Source organism: Phascolarctos cinereus, unplaced genomic scaffold, assembly GCF_003287225.1.
Source record: "Phascolarctos cinereus isolate Bilbo 61053 unplaced genomic scaffold, phaCin_HiC Scaffold_726;HRSCAF=1367, whole genome shotgun sequence".
NCBI lineage: Eukaryota > Metazoa > Chordata > Mammalia > Diprotodontia > Phascolarctidae > Phascolarctos > Phascolarctos cinereus.
In genome coordinates, this window is record NW_027556098.1 from 111,913,055 (window position 1) to 111,932,657 (window position 19,603).

The window sequence follows — 19,603 nt, forward strand, 5'->3', positions numbered from 1 at the left end:
CCTGAGCTCAGGAGTTCTGAGCTGCAGTATCCAATATAATGTCCACAGTAAATTCAGCAATAATACTCCTGGAAGGGTAGGGCTACCAGGCTGCTTAAGAAGAGGTGAATCAGGGGCTAGGTGGCGCAGTGGATAGAGCACTGGCCCTGGAGTGAGGAGGATCTGAGTTCAAATCCAGCCTCAGACACATAACACTTACTAGCTGTGTGACCCTGGGCAAGTCACTTAACCCCACTGCCTAGTTGGAAAAAAAAAAAAGAAGAGGTGAATCAGCAGATGTATAACCTGTATCAGATTGGTGGTTGTATTGGAGAAGGGGGAGGGGAGGAAGGGAAGGAGAAAAATCTGGAACTCAAAATCTTTCAAAAAAGGAATGTTGAAAATTGTTTTTACATAGAATTGGAAAAATACAACACTTAAATTGTTTTTAAAAGAGGTGAATCAGCCCAGGTCAAAAATGGAGCAGGTCAAAGCTTTCCTATCAATGAGTGGGTCTGTACTTTTGTAATTCTAGCCAGGGCAAGATAGAGAGACAAATTAAGCTTTCACAGAATCACAGAATTTGAGTTGAAAAGGCCTTTAACAGTCATCCAATCTAATCCCCACATAAAAGAAATCTCCACCTCTCCTCCTCCAAATCACACGCCTGACAAGTGGCAGTCCAGGTCTTTTACTGCCTCCCCAGGCACATCACTGACTGCACTTCAGGCCCTTCTAATGGGCAGGAAATTCTTCCTGCCATCAAGACTAAAGTCTCCTTTTTGCAACTTCCACTCCTTGCTCCCCATTCCAACCTCTGGAGCCAGAGAGAACAGATGTATCTCTACAAGTAGAGGAGGACGGTTATCATAGGTGTTTTGCCTCCCTCTTTTCTAAGCTAACTCTTCCCATTACCTTCAACAGATACTCAAAGGACATAAACTAAAGGCCCTCTGCTATCCTGGGCACCTTCTAACTTATCAATGTCCTTCTTAAACTGTGGCACCAGAAACTGGACACAATAAACTAGAGGATGAGGGCAGAGTTCATTGCCATCACATCCTTATTCCTAGAATTTATGCCTCTCTCAATCCTGTTCAAGGTCAAACAAGCTTTTCTGGCTGCCATATTATCCTGCTGACTCATCTTGAGCCTGCACTCCTCTAAAACCTCCAGAGGTTGTTTTCAGACAAACTGCTGCCTGACCATACCTTCCTGTCTTGTATTTGTCCAATTGATCTTTTACCCAAGTGCAAGGCTTCACATTTATCCCTACTGAATTTCATCTTATTTGATGAAATACTCTGGCTCAAGGGTTCTTCAGTTTTTTTGTGCCACGGATCCCTCTCATAGTCTGAAGCCTACAGACCCATTCTCAGAAGAATGTTTTTAAACAAGTGAAGGAAATACTGAATTTCAATTAAGAGGTTAGTGAAAATAAAAACGTAATTTTTCCCCATCCAAGTTCAAAGACCCACTTAAATCTACCCACAGACTCCCCCTGCTCTAGCATGTTTCTAGATCCTAAATCTTTCATTCAGTGTATTAGGCGCCATTTGCAAAATTTGATGAGCATGTCTTCTAGTCTTATAATCAGTCACTGACAAAAATGTAAACACACACACATACAACTAATCATTAGGAAATCTCATTATCCTGAGAGTTTAATCTGTCTCAGTTCTCAAATATCATCAACACCCTCTGCCCCTCTGAACAGAAGCTGTGATTGGAGGGCAGGGCCATGGGCTCCAGGGCAGTCATCTCCCCATTTCCCATCAGCTATGCTGCTTCTGGACTTCTTTGGACCTCTCCAGGAAATTCTCTAACCCCATAAGATTACAAGCTCCTTAGTGGCAGGGAATGTCTTTGTTTTTATTTGTATTTGTGTCTCTAGACTGACTGCTTGGGATACTCTTCTGCAGACAGTCCTGTCATGCTGATATTGAACCATTAACAACTATAGTACTATTTGACTCTGATCATTAAATTGGTTTTGAATCCATCTAACTCTACTGTGACCTTATCAATATCTTTCACAAGAGTTAATATGAGATTTCAGCAAGGATGTTGCTCTCTATCATTCCTCTCACCTAGCAGTTTAATAACCCTGTCAAAAAAAGGAAACTAGTTAGTCTAGCAAGACTTGTTCATGATGTAGCCATGCTGGCTCTTTGTAATCACTCTTCCTTTCTAGGGTTCATCAACCAGTTCTTTCATGACTATCCATTCTAGAATTAGGAATTGATATCAAGTTCAAAGATTTATATTTGCAGATGTTGTTCTCTTTCTTTTTAAAAAAATTTTATTAATTTATTTTGATTTATCGACAATCACTTCCATATGCTTTTGAGTTGAAAATTTTTCTCCCCCTTCCTCCCCCCTACCCTCCCCAACATGGTGCACAATCTGATATAGGCTTTACATTTACATTCCTATTAAACATGTTTTCAAATTAGTGAAGTTGTAAGTAAAAATTAAAACCAACAGGAGGAACCATCAGAAAGAGGAAACAAAACTGAACAGAAGGAAAAATTAAGTGATAGCGATTCGACCTCCATAGTTCTTTCTTTGGATGTGGACAGCATTTTCCATCCCAAGGCCTCTGGAGATGTCTTAGATCCTTGTAATGCTGAGAAGGGTTCGGTTTAACAATATTAGTCATCGCATAATGTGGCTGTTATTGTGTACAAAGTCCTCTTGGTTCTGCTCACTTCACTCAGCATCAGACCATACAAGTCTTTCCAGGTTTTTCTGAAATCAGCCTGTTCATCATTTCTTACAGCACAATAGTATTTCCATTACATTCATATACCACAACTTGCTCAGCCATTCCCCAATTGATGGGCATCCTCTCAATTTCCAATTCTTTGCCACCACAAAAAGAGCTGCTATGAATATTTTTGTCCCCATGTGGGTCCTTTTCCTATTTGTTTGATCTCTTTGGGATACAGCCCTAGAAGTGCTATTGCTGGGTCAAAGGGTATGCACATTTTTGTAGCCTTTTGGGCATAGTTCCAAACTGTTCTCCAAAATAGTTGGATCATTTCACAACTCCACCAACAATGTATTAGTGTTCCAATTTTCCCACATCTTCTCCAACACTTATCATTTTCCTGTTTTGTCATGTTGGCCAATCTGATAGGTGTGATGTGGGACCTCAGAGTTCTTTTTTTTTTCTTTTTGCATTTCTCTAATCACTAACGATTTAGAGCATTTTTTCATATGACTATAGATGGCTTTAATTTCTTCATCTGAGAACTGTCTGTTCATATCCTTTGACCATTTATCAATTGGGGAATGGCTTGTGTTCTTATAAATTTGTCTTAATTCTCTATATATTTTAGAAATAAGGCCTTTATCAGAGAGACTGGTTGTAAAAATTCTTTCCCAATTTTCTACCTTCCTTCTAATCTTAGTTGCATTGGCTTTGTTTGTGTAAAAACTTTTCAATTTAATGTAATCAAAATGATCCATTTTGCTTTTCATAATGTTCTCTATCTCCTGTTTGGTCATGAATTCTTCTGTTCTCCATAGATGTGATAGGTAAACTATTCCTTGTTCTCCCAGTTTACTTATGGTATCAGCCTTTATATCTAAGTCATGAACCCATTTTAATTTTATTTTGGTATATGGTGTGAGATTTAGGTCTATGCCTAGTTTCTGCCATACTCTTTTCTAGTTTTCCCAGCAGCTTTTTTTTCAAAGAGTGGGTTCTTATCCCAGAAGCTGGGGTCCTTGGGTTTATCAAATAATAGATTACTATAGTCATTGACTACTTATGGTGTCTTGCATATTTAACCTATTCCATTGATCCAGCCCCCTATTTCTTAGCCAGTACGAAGCAGTTTTGATGATTGCTGCTTTATAATACAATTTAAGATCTGGAAGTGCTAGGCCACTTTCCCCCACATTTCTTTTCATTAGTTTCATAATTTTTTGGTAGCTTGATTGGTATGGCACTGAATAAGTAAAGTAGCTTAGGTAGGATTGTCATTTTTATTATATTAGCTCGGCCTACTCATGAGCAACTGATGTTTTTCCAATTATTTAGATCTGATTTTATTTGTGTGAAAAGTGTTTTGTAATTGTGTTCATAGAGTTCCTGGGTTTGTTTCGGTAGGTAGACTCCTCAATATTTTATAATGTCTACAGTAAGTTTAAATGGGATTTCTCTTTCTATCTCTTGCTGTTGGGCTTTTGTTGGTAATATATAGAAATGCTTATGGTTTATGTGGGTTTATTTTATAGCCTGCAATGTTGCTAATGTTGTTTATTATTGAGTAATTTTTTACTTGACTCTCTAGGATTCTCTAAGTATATCATCATGTCATCTGCAAAGCTTTGTTTCTTCTTTGCCTATTCTAATGCTTTCAATTTCTTTTTCTTCTCTTATTGCTAAAGCTAATGTTTCCAGTACAATATTGAATAACAGTGGTGATAATGAACATCCTTGTTTCACCCCCGATCTTATTGGAAATGCTTCTAGCCTGTCCCCATTACCTATAATGTTTGCTGAAAGTTTTAGATAGATGCTAATTACTATTTTAAGGAAGACTCCATTTATACCTATGCTTTCTAGTGTTTTTAATAGGAATGGGTGTTGTATTTTATCAAAAGCTTTTTCTGCATCTATTGAGATGATCATGTGGTTTCTGTTGGTTTTGGTGTTGATATGCTCAATGATGCTGATAGTTTTCCTAATACTGAACCAACCCTGCATTCCTGGTATAAATCCTACCTGGTCATAGTGTATTATTCTTGTGAAGCTGCTGCAATCTATTTGCTAGTATTTTGTTTAAAATTTTTGCATCTATATTCATTAGAGAAATTGGTCTATAATTTTCTTTCTGTTTTGACTCTTCCTGGTTTTGGTATCAGTGCCATATTTGTATCATACAAAGAATCTGGTAACACTCCTTCTTCACCTATTTTCCCAAATAGTCTATATAGTATTAGAATTAATTGTTCTTTAAATGTTTGATAGAATTTGCATGTAAATCCATCTGGCCCTGGAGATTCTTTCCTAGGGAGTTCATCAATGGCTTGTTCAATTTTTTTTTTCTGAGATGAGGTTATTTAAGTATTTTACTTCCTCTTCGGTTAATCTGGGCAATTTATATTTTTGTAAATATGTATCCATTTCACTAAGATGGTCAAATTTCTTGGCATATAGTTGGGCAAAATAATTCCTAATTATTGTTTTAATTTCCTCTTCCTTGGTGGTAGCTTCGCCCTTTTCATTCTTGATACTTGTAATTTGGTTTTCTTCTTCTTTTTTTTTAATTAAATTAACCAAAGGTTTATCTATTTTATTGTTTTTTTTTTCATAAAACCAGCTCTTAGTTTTATTTATTAGTTCAATAGTTTTCTTAATTTCAATTTTATTAATTTTTCCTTTGGTTTTCAATATTTCTAATTTGGTGTTTAGTTGAGGATTTTTAATTTGTTCTTTTTCTAGTTTTTTTAGTTGTGTGCTCAATTCATTAATCTTCTCTTCTTCTATTTTATTTATGTAAGCATTTAGAGCTACAAAACTTCCCCTAAGAACTGCTTTTGCTACATCCCATAGTTTTGGTATGTTGTCTCATTATTGTCATTCTCTTGAATGAAATTATTGATTGTTTCTATGATTTGTTATTTGACCCAATCATTTTTTAGGATTAGATTATTTAGTTTCCAATTATTTTTTAGTCTATCTTTCCATGGCCCTTTATTACATATAATTTTTATTGCATCATGATCTGAAAAGGATGCATTTAATATTTCTGCCTTTCTGCATTGGATTGTGAGGTTTTTATGCCCTAGTACATGGTCAATTTTTGTGTATGTGCCATGTACTGCGAGAAAAAAGTATATTCCTTTCTATCCCCATTCAGTTTTCTCCAGAGGTCTATCATACCTAACTTTTCTAATGTTCTATTCACCTCCTTAACTTCTTTCTTGTTTATTTTGTGGTTAGATTTATCTAGTGCGAGAGGGGGAGGTTCAGGTCCCCACTAGTATAGTTTTGCTGTCTATTTCTTCCTGTAACTCCCTGAACTTCTCCTGTAAGAATTTGGATGCTATACCATTTGGTGCATATTATCTTCATTGTCTATGGTGCCTTTTAGCAGGATGTAGTTTCCTTCCTTATCTCTTTTGATTAGATCTATTTTTGCTTTTGCTTTGTCTGAGATCAGGATTGCTACCCCTGCTTTTTTTACTTCAGCTGACGCATAATATATTCTGCTCCAGCCTTTTACCTTTACCCTGTATGTGTCACTCTTTTTCAAATGTGTTTCCTGTAAACAACATATTGTAGGATTATGGTTTTTAATCCATTCTGCAATCCATTTCCGTTTTATGGGAGAGTTCATCCCATTCACATTCACAGTTATGATTACTATCTGTGTCTTTTTCTCCATCCTTTCCCCCCATTTATGCTTTTCTTTCTCCTTTTTCCTTTCCCCCTTCACTAGTGTTTTGCTTTTGACCACCGCCTCCTTCAGTCCCTCCCCTTTTATTATCCCTTTCCCTTTTCTTCCCCTTTACTCTTACTGCTTCTTCCCTCCCTTCTTTCCCCCCTCCCTTTTCTTTCCCCTTTTCCCTCCTACTGCCTATAGGGCAAGTTAGATTTCTATACCTAACTGATTATGTTATGCCCTTCTTGAGCCAAATCTGATGAGAGTAAGGTTCAAACAATGCTCCCCCTTCTTTCCCTCTGCTGTAATAGGATTTTGTGTCTTTTCCTGTAATGTAATTTACCCTTGTCTGCCTCCTCCTTTCTCAGTACATTTTCTAAGATCAGATTGATCCACTTATTTGGATCCATTTAACCCACTTAGATTTTTTATCATTACATCAAAGTCAACTAATATCCACCCTCTTTATGTATACTCCTTTAACAGGTGTAATAACAATACAGTTCTCAAGGGTTGCAAGTCTCATATTCCCTTGTAGGGGTTTAAACAGCCCCCCCTTATTAACAACATATTGTATCTTTCTGTCCCATTTACCTTTTTTTGTCCTTCTTGAGTCCTGTACTTGAAGATCAAATTTTTTGTTGAGCTCTGGTCTTTTTATCAGGAAAGTTTGGAAGTCTCCTATTTCATTGAATATCCACCTCCCTTGAAAAATGATGCTCATTTTTGCTGGGTAATTGATCCTTGGCTGCATTCCAAGCTCCTTTGCCTTAGAATATCATGTTCCATGCCCTGTGGTCTTTTAATGTAGAAGCTGCAAGGTCCTGTGTAATCCTGACTGTGGTTCCATGATATTTAAATTGTTTCTTTCTGGCTGCTTGCAGCACCTTCTCTTTCATCTGGTAATTTTGGAATTTTGCTATTATATTCCTTGGCTTGTCAATTTGGGATCTCTTTCAGGTGGTGAGGTGGATTCTTTCTATGGTTATTTTCCCTTCTGGTTCTAGGACTTCTGGGCAGTTTTCCTTTATGATTTCCTGAAAGATACTGTCCAGGCTCTTTTTTTCATCATGATTTTCAGGTAGTCCAATAATTTTTAAATTGTCTCTCCTGAGTCGATTTTCCAGGTGGTTGTTTTACTGATGAGGTATTTTACTTTTCATCTATTTTTTCATTTTTTTGTTTCTGTTTGACTGATTCTTGCTCTCTCATAGAGACATTAATTTCCATTTGTCCAATTCTAGTTTTTAACAGATTGTTTTCTTCTGTTAGTTTTTGTACTTCCTTCTTCAATTGGCCAATTGTACTTTTTAGGGACTTGTTTTCTTCAGTGTATTCTTCTGTTAGTTTTTGTCCTTCCTCTCCAATTGGATCTTCTTTTTTCTAGGGACTTGTTTTCTTCAGTGTATTTTTTTTCCAATTGGCCAATTGTATTTTTGAAGGACTCTTCTACCTCTCTCATTTGACTATTAAAATCCTTCTTGAGCTCTTCTAAGAAGGCTTTTTGGGCTTCAGACCAGTTCATATTCCCTTTTGTTGTTGCAGATGTGGGTTTGTTGACAATGTTGTCCTCTTCAGAATTTCTGTCTTGATCTTCACTCTTCTCATAATATGAATCTATGGTATGTTTCTTTTTACTCATGGTGTTTTTTATTCCCTGGCCTTTAAAGAGATTGAGCTCTCCTGCTGGGAACAGAGGGCACTGACCCAAGCTTCTTGTGTTGGGAGCCTAGGTCTTGGTCACTGGCTTTGTGTGCTGGGGCCTCTTATGCTGGCAATTGGAGGCTGTAGGTTTCTGGCAGCTTACCTTGTGTTGGGCTGGAATCAGCAAGGCTGGAACTTTCAGGCAATTCTAGGTTGCCTGCTTTTCCTTTCCTTTAGCTTTCTTCAGCTCCTTTTAGATGGGTGCTGCAGGTGTTTATCTGCCTGGGGCCCCCTGTTTGTCTCCCTCTTTCTGCTAATGCACTGGGGAGATTCCTTTGGTAGAGTGAGGCACCTGGTGGTTTTCTGAGCTGGTTTCCACCGTTCCCCCCCCTCACTGAGGCACTCGGAGGTCCAGGTGTTGGTGTTTGCCTGCTCTACCACCTGGGCTTCAGGATTTCTTCACAATTGGAGGCTGCAGGGTCCTAGCTCACCTGGTGTTGGGTTGGAATCAGCAAGGCAGGGCTTTAGGAAGCCTTTAGGTTGCTTTCTTCATCTCCTTTCAGATGAATGCTGCAGGGTACTTATCACCTGGGGCCCCTTGTAGTTCTGCCTCCCTTATTTTTGCTGAGGCACTGGGAGACCGTTTGCTGGGCTGCTGCTGCTGCTCCCGTCTTTCTTCTAGTTCAGCTGTTCCAGGGTTTTTTTCTGGGGTGATACTTTCTGGGTTTTCAGAGGTTGATAGGGGAGAGTGACAGTGACTGCCGTCTCACTCTGCCATCTTGGCTCCCGGAAGCAGAAGTGTCTCCTCTTTCTTTTTTTAAAAGGGACATTTGCCCTTCTCCAATCTTGGGGTACCTATCTCTCCTATTTTTCGCAACCTGTCAAATACTACTGACAATGGCAGCAATCACACTTTTTCATACTTGAGAATGTAGAACATGTAATCCCTCCCAAAAGAATATAAATCTGAGAGCACAGACTTTTCTTTTCTTTGTTTCCCCAGTGACTACTACCAGAGTAGGCACTTAATAAATGGTAGGAAATGGAATAGAGTTTAAGCTAGTCTCTCAGGACTGGGTCTGAGAATGGCTTCATGGTTTTATGCAAATGCCTTTGTTACATAATTTAATAAACTGTCCCCCCAAAAATCTCCAAATACCACCACAAAATTAACCAGATTTGGACAAAACTAGCTATGTGGATATCTCTCAGTTTTAAATCTTAAAAAGAGAACTCTACTTATGCTGTTAAATGTGACATATTCCAGTTAGGAAACAGGGGCAGGACCTGTGATTTCCCTGGCATAGGGACCCCTGCAAGTCAACACCTTCTCTGCAACTTCAAACAGTGACTGAGATCATGGAGAGGTTAAGAGACTTGCCCAAAGCCACAGGGTCAGTTGTTAGAGGCAGGACATGAATCTAGATCATTCAAATTCTGAAGCCAGTTTCCTATCCACTATGTGATTCTGCATCTCACAACAGAGCTGTGAAACTTTTAATCACTACAAAAGAATATAACTTTTAAAATTCTCCATTATCTACAGCCAGCTTCTAAAAAATAATATTTTCCCCCAGTTACATGTAAAGACAATTTTTAACATTCATTTTTCAAAATTTTTGAGTTCCAAATTTTCTCTTCCCCTCCCTCGATCCCCCCTCACATTAAGCAATTTGATACAGATTATACCTGTTCAATCATATAACATCTATTACCATATTACTCATGTCGTGAAACAAGACACGGACCCAAAGGACACACACACACACAATACAGAAAGTTAAAACCAGTCACTTCCATCTTTATTCAGACTCCATCAGTTCTTTTTTCTGGGGATGGATAGCGTTTTTCATCAGTAATTCCTTTGGAATTGTCTTGGATCACTGTATTGCTGAGAATAGCTAAGTCATTCATAGCTGATCACTGTACAATATTGCTGTTACTGTGTACAATGTTCCCTGGTTCTGCTCATTTCACTTTCATAGCCAGCTTTTAAATCTCATCTTTACTTGTACTCAAGGAAAACAAACTGGGTAGTTGAGGCCAAACAATGAGGAAAGTAAATAGGTTCTAAACAGGCAACATGAACACTTATGTAAAGTCTAGTATAAACTGTTTTGAGGGTTATATACATCCCACATCTTCTCTAGCAGTACAGTTATATTAACTACATACTCATATGGCTTCAATTTAATTAGAACAGAAAAAGAGCCACTGTCAGACAGGTGTCATCCAACACACAGTATTTACTGCTTCTGAAAGACATTTTTTTCTGTGAGATTTTTTTCCCCATGGGTTTGCTTTCTGACATCTCAAAATGTTAAGAATGGTGACCAAAAAAAAAAAGAGTACATTCATAAATGGGCAACCTGGGTGGTTTGGCAACTATGTTGGACACATAACAGTTGAGCAATCTATAGATCTTTAGCCAGGAGAAAAGACGGAGGGGGCACTGACATCTCTTCTAATGTTTGCAGGCTTACCATGTAGAAAAAGGAGTAAGCTTATTTTGTATTTTATATAAGTGTTCTTTTTTGACAGTTGAAGTAGTCAACAAAAGAATAGATTGCTTCACAAAACGGTGAAATTTGCAGTCTCTGGAAATGTTTTAACAGAAGCTTTGATGACCATTTGTCAGGAATGTCAACAGAAAGAAACTTGCAAAAGAAGCTTAGAATAGATGGTTTCTCAAGTTCCTTCAATTCTAGCTTCCCTGGTATCAATATGAATTTACTAAACCTACTTAAATTTATGTTTTCTTCATCTGCCTCCTAGAGTAATAAGATGTTTCTTCCCAGTTAGAGAACCTCTATTTTCCTTTCTCCATTTATCTAAATCTTACCCATCCTTCAAGGTCGGTAAAAGTCATTTTTCCTACATGAAACTGGAAACATCTCTGAAATCTGATAGTGTTCAAAAGTTATATTACTTGTACTGCCACTAATTTATGAATCATTAACATTTATCTAGTCTAGTCAGAGAAATTATGAGACTAATGGAAAGCTGGATATGAAATCCAAAAGACCTGGGTTTGAATCCTTCACTCTCAGACACATCTTAGTTGGGTTCACCCATTGGACAAGTCATTCAACTACTCTGAACCTCAGTTATTTCATCTATAAACTGGGGATATACTAATTGTAATATCTCATAGAACCACCTGTTTTGAAGACCAAAACAAATATAAAAACTATATGTGTCAGCTACTATCACTACTACTCTCTGAGGTCAAAATTCCCCATACTGCTAAAAAGCACAATGAGGAGGTAGATCTGGGTTAGAAATGTGATTTTTCAACAGAGTTGATACCCTTCTGAGCAGTTTCCTAATCTGCATGGGAATAAAAACTACCTTAATCATAGCCATAGGGTTATTATACAGGTTGAGTTAGCCTTACATGAAAATGCTTTGAAACTAAATAGCTTTACAAGTCTATCTTCAAGAATCTGGGGCTTTATTGATGTATATATGCTTGCCCATGATTCAGATTATAATCTGTGAGAACCTTAAAAAGTTGCTGTGCCCTAAAAAGTCACCACACAAAAAGGCCTTCCCAGGTTGATACAATCTACTAAAATTTGCATTCTGCTAGCATAGTCTTCTAAAATGTGTACCAAGAAGAAGGCAGTGAAATACAATTTTAATATAAGGTGGCTCAAACATAAAATCTTGTTCAGTCATTTCAGTCCTGTCGGACTCTTTGTGACTCCATTTGAGGTTTTCTTGGTGAAGATACTGAAGTAGTTTGCCATTTCCTTCCCTAGCTCCTTTTACAGATGAGGAAACTGAAGCAAATGGGTTTAAGTGACTTGCCCAGGTTCACACAGCTGGTAACTGTCTGAGGCCAGATTTGAACTCAGGAAGATGAGTTTTCCTAATTTTGGGCCTAGTTAGCACTCTATCTAGCTGCCCCAAACATAGAGCTATTCCTATGATCTAAAAGTCCTTTGTATTTATTTACTGTACTTCAAAAAGGCTTCTTCAGTTCTCTCATCTTCAAATATTTTGAAAGTGGGGTAAGGGTCAGTAGTATACAGGCATCACCCACATGATACAATCACTGCCAATTCCAAACAAGTCAACAAAGATTAAGCCAAAAGTATTTGCTGAAAAGCTAAGAGTTAATCGGTGATACTAAAAGTCCCTTCCTTTGAACTAAAAGAGATTTACACAGGTTATACTCTCCTTAACATTTTTTTTAAACTGCCCTAAAAGAAAAACATTTTTCTTAATTTTAAAATTCAATTCAATAGGCATTAAGTACCTATTATGAGCTAGGCAGAGAGGCACTGAAGCATAATGGATAAAGAGCCAAGAAGATCTGAATTAAAATCCTTCTGCCACATACTTGCAATGTAACCCTGGCCACTTAACCCTCTCAATGATCTGCTGCCTAAAACTCTAAACTGAACTTTACTGGCAGATGGAATTTTCTCACCTATGTGTTCTCTTTAGCAGAGTGAATCAGATTAAAAAGTAACTGGGAAATGTTTAACAAAATGAATAAAAATACAAGATAGATAATATGAATTTTGTGGTTTTCTAAGTCAATATTTGGACTACTAGAATGTTTCTACGTTTGGGTTCTACACCACTGCTCAACAGCAATGAATTCACAGGTCTAGTACTTAATATACTGATGATCCCAGGCCTCAGGCCAGATTCCAGAGATACAAAGACAAAACATCCAAAATAGTCCCTGCCTTACAGGAACTGGGAGAAGGACACTGGGACAAAAAATATCCAGGGTATCAACATTTTAAAGCAACAAATTAGAGCTATAAACTGAATTTGTCAAATATATATTCTCTAAGAAATCCTTAAGTTTGTCTTTTCACACAAATAAAGTCAGATCTAAATAACTGGAAAAACATGAGTTGCTCATGGGTAGGCTGAGCTAATATAATAAAAACAACAATTCTACCTAAGCTAATTTTACTTATTCACTGCCATACCAATCAAACTAACAAAAATTATTTTATAGAGCTAGAAAAAATAATAACAATATTCATTTGGAATAACAAACGGTCCAGAATATCAAGCGAACTAATGAAAAGAAATGCAGGGGAAGGTGGCCTAGCCATTCCAGACCTTAAACTGTATTATAAAGCAGCAATCATCAAAACTGCTTGGTTCTGGCTAAGAAATAGAGTGGTGGATCACTGGAATAGGTTAAGTATGCAAGACACAGTAGTCAATGACTATACTAATCTACTATTTGATAAACCCAAAGACCCCAAGCTTCTGGGATAAGAACTCACTATTTGACAAAAACTGCTGGGAAAACTGGAAAAGAGTATGGCAGAAACTAGGCATAGACCAAAATCTCACACCATATACCAAAATAAAGTCAAAATGGGTTCATGATTTAGATATAAAGGCAAACTTTATACTATAAGCAAACTGGGAGAGCAAGTAATAGTTTGCCTGTCAGATTTATGGAGAACAGAAGAATTTATGATCACAAAATGGATAATTTTGATTACATTAAAATAAAAAGTTTGTGCACAAACAAAGCCAATGCAACCAAGATTAGGAGGGAAGCAGAAAACTGGGAAAGAATTTTTTATAATCAATGCCTCTGATAAGGGCCTCATTTCTAAAATACACACAGAAGAACTAAGTCAAATTTATAAGAATCAAGTCATTCCCCAGTTGATAAATGGTCAAAGGATATGAACAGGCAGTTTTCAGATGAAGAAATTAAAGCCATCTATAGTCATATGCAAAAATGCTTTCAATCACTATTGATTAGAGAAATGCATATCAAAACAACTCTGACTACCACATCACACCTATCAGATTGGCTAACATGACAAAACAGGAAAATGATAAATGTTGGAGAACATGTGGGAAAATTGGAACACTAATGCCTTATTGGTAGAGTTGTGAACTGATACAATCATTTTGGAGAGCAATGTGGAGCTCCACCCAAAAGGTTATAAAACTGAGCATACCCTTAGACCCAGCAATACCACTTCTAGGGCTGTATCCCAAAGAGATCATAAAAATGGGAAAAGGACCCACATGTATAAAAATATTTATAGCAGCTCTTTCTGCAGTGGCAAAGAACTGGAAATTGAGGGGATGCCCATCAATTGGGGAATGGCTGAACAAGTTGTGGTATATGAATATAATGGAATACTACTGTGCTATAAAAAATGATGAGCAGGCGGATTTCAGAAAAATCTGGAAAGACTTGTATGGACTGATGCTGAGTGAAGTGAGCAGAATCAGGAGAACACTGTCTACAGTAATAGCAATGTTGTGCAATGACTAAATTTGATAGACTTAGCTCTTCTCAGCAATGCAAGGATCTAAGACATCTCCAAAAGCCTCACGATGGAAAATGCTATCCACATCCAGAGAAAGAGTCTGAATGCAGATCGAAGCGTAATATTTGGTCTTTTTTTTCTTCTGTTGTGTGTTGTTTCCTCTTTCTGGTGGTTCCTCCTATTGGTTCTAATTCTTCCTTACAACACGACTAATGTGAAAATATGTTTAATAAGAATGTATATGTATAGCCAATATCAGATTGTGAGCTGTCTTGGGGACGGAAGGGTGAGGTAAGGGGAGAAAAATTTAAAACTCAAAAGCTTATGAAAGTGATTGTTGATAAATCAAAATAAATTAATAAAATTTTTTAAAAAGCATACAAGAAAGAAAAAAAAAGAAATCCTTAAGTTTGTTAGAAAGACACTGTCACAGGGCAAATACACAGAAAAATATAGCAGGTTTCACAGAATCACAAAAAGAATCTCAGCAATCAGCCAGCTAGTTCAAACCATACATAAAAGGAACCACCACCCTGTTCCCTCTCTGCCTTCACTTTATAATGTACCTGACAAGTGGCTGTCTAGCTCCTGCTTGAAGACCTCCCAGGAGGGGGCACCCACCCCCTCTGGAGGAGACCCTTCCACGGGGGACAGCTCTAATTGAAGACCAGGAAGTTCTTCCCCATAGCAAGCCTAAATTGGCCTGTCTGTAACTTCTACTCATTGAACCTGGTTCTGCCCCTTGGGGCCAAGCCCAATAAAAGAAGCCCTCTTTCACTTGACAGTCCTTCCAATATTCGAAGACAGGTGAAGACAGACTCAGCCCTTCTGAGTCTTCTGTTCTTCAGGCTACATGGCCAGTTTCCTTTCAGCCATCTTCACATGTTCAAGACTAAAGGCACTTTCCCATCCTGGCTTCCTAAAGCAAGATTCTCAGAAGAGAACACAATACTCCAAACGATGCTGGGAGAGGGCAGAGTACAGGAAGGCTATTACACCCCTACTCTGGAAGCATGCCCCTCTCTAAATGTAGCCAAAGTTCACATAAGCATTTTTTGGCCGTTACATCATACAGTACACTCATATTGAACTTGTTTTCTAGTAAAACCACTAGATTTTTTTTTCAGAGTAAGTACTAACCATACCTTCCCCATCTTATACTTGTGAAATTATTTGTTGTTGTTGTTCAGTTGTTTTCAGTTGTGTCTATTTGTGACCCCCATTTCCTTCTCCAGCTCATTTTACAGATGAGGAAACTGAGGCAAACAGGGTAAAGTGCCTTGCCCAGGGTCATACAGCTTGTAAATGTCTAAGACCAGATTTAAACTCAGGTCTTCATGACTCCAAGCCTGGTGCTCTGTCCACTAGAAACCTCTTCCCTTCAGACTGTGGTTATAAGAAGTCATTTTTAAGTAAATCTGGAGGTATAGTGGAAAATGCAGTCAATCCTCAAGAGCCCCAGAATCTTGTCCCAACTCTACCAAGGCCACTTCACTGGTTCCTATTTTCCCCATGAACAAAATGAAAGGATTAAATTAGTTAATACCTAAGGTCTTTTCAGTACAGAATGTTCTATGACTCCAGCTTCTTTCAGCCTGTTCAACTGTGATTAAGGAGCTATGCACTAGACTCCACACTCTGGGTGCCCTGCTAAACACCAACCATTGCAAACTCTTATTTTTAAGGTCACAGGTGTCAGTGAACAGAAAATGGCCAGTGGCAGCGTAAAGACTACACTGTTACAAAGGCCAAAGGCCACACAACTCAGCCAAAGAACAATGGGAAAGCACCTGCCTTGAAGTCAGTGGACTTGGGTTTAACCCTGCCTCTCCACCACTTACTGTATGACTTTGGGCAGATCACTCAGCCTTTCTCTGCGCAGCAGTTTCCTCATCTGCAAAAAGAGGGTTTTTGACTCAATGGCCTCTGAAGTCCCTTACAACTCTGGTACTACTACTTTGTGATTCTTAGAGGTAACTGAACAGAAACCAGAGTCATGAGGTGATGAATGGAGGGAGTCTGGAATCAGAGGGTGAGAGGACAGTTTTTCTTAGGCCTGGAAAGGATAGCCAAGATCATCTAAGTTCAATCCCCTCATTTTACATATAAGGTAACTGTGGCTGAAAGAAGTTCAATGACTTGTCTAAGATCTTCTGATTCCATATCTAGCATCCTTTCCACCTTACCACCTATTCCAGGGGTTCTGACATTTTTCCTGTGGTGGAGCTCATGGACCCCCTTTCACAAATTAATTACATTAATTAATTACATTAAATACATAAAATAAAATACTACAACTACAAAGGAAAACATTATAGCAAAATACAGTTATTAAAGTATTAAAAAGACAAGTTGAAGGATCCCATGTTAAGAATCCCTGATCTAGTCCAACTCCTTTATTTTATAGATGAGAAAACTGAGACCTAGAGAGGTCTTCTTCCAAACCCGAGCTGTCTTTCAACCTGACATCAACATTCTCATTTTGCAAATGAGGAACCTGAGGCCTAGAACAGTTAAATGACTTGCCCAAGGCCTCCTGGTTTATTCATTCAGTCAATTACTATTCAATAAGGGCTTACTTACTATGCCCTCCAGGAGCTCACCTTCTAATGGGGGAGACAACATACAACTAGGTATGTATGAAATACACAGCCGGAGGTAATTTCAGAGGGAAGGAACTAGCACTGAGGGAGACCAAGAAAAGACCTTTTCCAGAAGGTGAGATTCCAAGATATCAAAAATGCAGCCCATGACACTCCTTGAGTGCAGCTCAAACTAGATTAAAATGTAATTGGGAAATATTTAACAAAAGAAAAATACAATAAAACATACATGACATTACATTTTAAAACTAAGTCAACCTACCCACAGGGATCTTTATGTATGTTTGTTGTAGTTATTGTTCAACTGTTTTCAGTCCAGTCTGACTCTTCCTGACCCCATTTGGTGGTTTTCTTGGTAAAGATACTGGAATGGTTTGCCATTTCCTTCTCCAGCTCATTTTACACACAAAAAACTGAGTGACTTGTCCAGGGTCACACAGCTAGTAAATGTGTGAGGCCAAATCTGAACTCAGGAAGATGAGTCTTCCTGACTCCAGGCCCAGTGCTCTATGAACTCTGCCACCTAGCAGCCCTTATACACATTTAATAAACCTTGTTTCTACCAGAGTTCTATGCCACTGATATAGACCATTCATTTTACAGATGAAGAAACCAAGGCTCAGCAAGGTTAAGTGTCTTGCCCAAGGTCTGATTCCTAAGCCAGCCCTCTTTCTATCACATTTCCACAAAGCTACTTTACTCTATGAATGGCCTTGGCCAAGTCATTTCAACTTTGCTGGGGCTTAGTGTGCTCACCTGTAAAATGGAGATGGAGAGAAGTACCTGATTTATAAAAACCACCATTTGTAAGAATCACCACCAGTTCTAGAAAGCCTACAGTGAAAATCCTAGTGTCCCCTTATGTAACAACTGGAGGGATTCCCAGGCTGAAATGGCATACTTACCCTGGGGATAAGTGTTAGGGGAAGGGGCAGTCTCTCCCTGGAGTAGTAGGCGGATCTCCCCCTGGAGGGGAAGCAGTAATGGGGGAGGGGTCTTCCTCTGGAGCTCCCCTAGAAGGAGCAGTAGAGGGGGGGAATCCTCCCTCTGTAGAAGTAGTGGGGGGGAGGGTTGTCTCTCCCTGGAGAAGCAATAGAGTGGGTGTCTCCCTAGAAGAGCAGCAGAGAGAAGTCTCCCTGAAGCAGTGGGGGGGTCCCTAAAAGTTGCTCACTAGGGGGATCTCTCCTCTGAAGGAATAGTAGAGAGGTCTCCCCTAGAGGAGCAGTAGGGTGGTCTCCCCTAGAGAAGCAGCAGGGGGTTCTCCTCTGGAGGAGCAGTAGGGGAGTCTTCCCTGGAGAAGCAGTAGTGGGGTCTCCTCTGAAAGCAGTAGGGAGGTCTCTCCGGAGGCGGCACTCTAGGAGAGGTCTTCCCTGAAAGAGCAGTGTGGGGGGGGGTCTCCCCTGAAGGAGCAGTAGGTCTCCCCGGAGGAGGCGCACTGGGGGGGGTCTCCTCTGGAGGAGGGGGGGTGTCTCCCCAGAAGGAGCAGTAGGGGGGGTCTCCCCGGAGGCCGCGCACTGGGGGGGTCTCCTCTGGAGGAGGAGTACGGGGGGGGTCTCCCCTGAAGGAGCAGGAAGGGGGGGTCTCCCCGGAGGCGGCGCACTGGGGGGGTCACCTCACCTCTGGAGATTCTCGATCTTGGGCGGGATGGTGTGCAGCTGGTTGCCGCCCAGGCTGAGCGTCTGCAGCGCCCGCATCTCCAGCAGCGCGGCGGGCACCTCCTGGAAGCAGTTGCCGCTGAGGTTGAGCACCTGCAGGGTGCGGCAGAGCGGCGCCTGCGCCAGGCCCTTGGGCAGCGAGCCGGGGCCTCCGAGCCGGTTGTTCTTGGCCAGCAGCGTGCGCAGACAGCGCAGGGACAGCAACTCGGGCCCCAGAGCCACCAGCCCGTTGCCGCTCACGTCGAGCAGCTGCAGCTGCGGGAAGCTGGCGCCCAGGCTCCGCGGCAGCGACACCAGCCGGTTGTGCGGTAGCAGCAGCCGCTGCGTCTCCCGGGAGCCTCGCCGCTCCTCGGCCCGCACCTCCAGCTCCTGCGCCAGGGCCTCTGGGGACACGCCTAGCCGAGACAGGTTCAGCTCCGACTCGGCGGCCGCGGCTCCGGCTCCGGCCCCTGCCCCAGCGGCCGCCGCTCCGGCCTCCTCCATCCTTCCCCTCCTAGCGCCGACGAGCTAGCGGCCCCGTAACCTGGATACGCCCCGCCTTCTTCCTGCCCTGGCAACGAGGGGATTGTGCGCGATCCGCGGTCTCGGGCTGCTTCCGCCGCTGCCCCGGAACCTGAGTAAACAGCCTTCTGAGGCGCGTGCGGGGAGGGAGATTATCTTTGAATGCTGATTCAGGGGGCGGGGGCGGGCTCGGTACTTCACACCCCCAGCAGAGAACAGGATCACGTGGCTAGGCAAGCAGGCCCCCGATCCTGGAAACCGCAAGTCCGGGGACCTCCCTGGGCTGGCCAAGGAGGGCGGAGGGAGGTCCTCTCAAGCTTCTGGCCTCAGTTCCTGCTTGGCTGTCTCCGTGCAAGAGCCCTTTTTGTCTTTTGGTTTAACCTGGACGTCGGTAGGCGTTGGCACCTGCAATGCCCAGGTGGAACAGTTGTGAGCTTATGCAATGCAGAGGAAGACTAACTCTCGTGCGTGTGTAAACAGCTTGTACGTGCTTGTGCAGTCCCACTTGGCTGTGGCAGAATTGTTCACACTTTTCACTTCCAATC

At 40.6% G+C, this 19,603-nt stretch overlaps 1 protein-coding gene across 1 annotated transcript in view; it reads right to left on the bottom strand.

The window, feature by feature from the left end:
- Window positions 1-19,115, bottom strand: part of LRRC58 (leucine rich repeat containing 58) — a 35,886-nt gene extending 16,771 nt beyond the window's left edge. The window contains exon 1 of the mRNA XM_020985886.2: window positions 18,520-19,115. Coding sequence (XP_020841545.1) covers window positions 18,520-19,040 — 521 coding nt within the window. The 5' untranslated portion in view covers window positions 19,041-19,115. The remainder of the gene's footprint in view (window positions 1-18,519) is intronic.
- Between the last annotated feature and the right edge of the window lie 488 nt (window positions 19,116-19,603).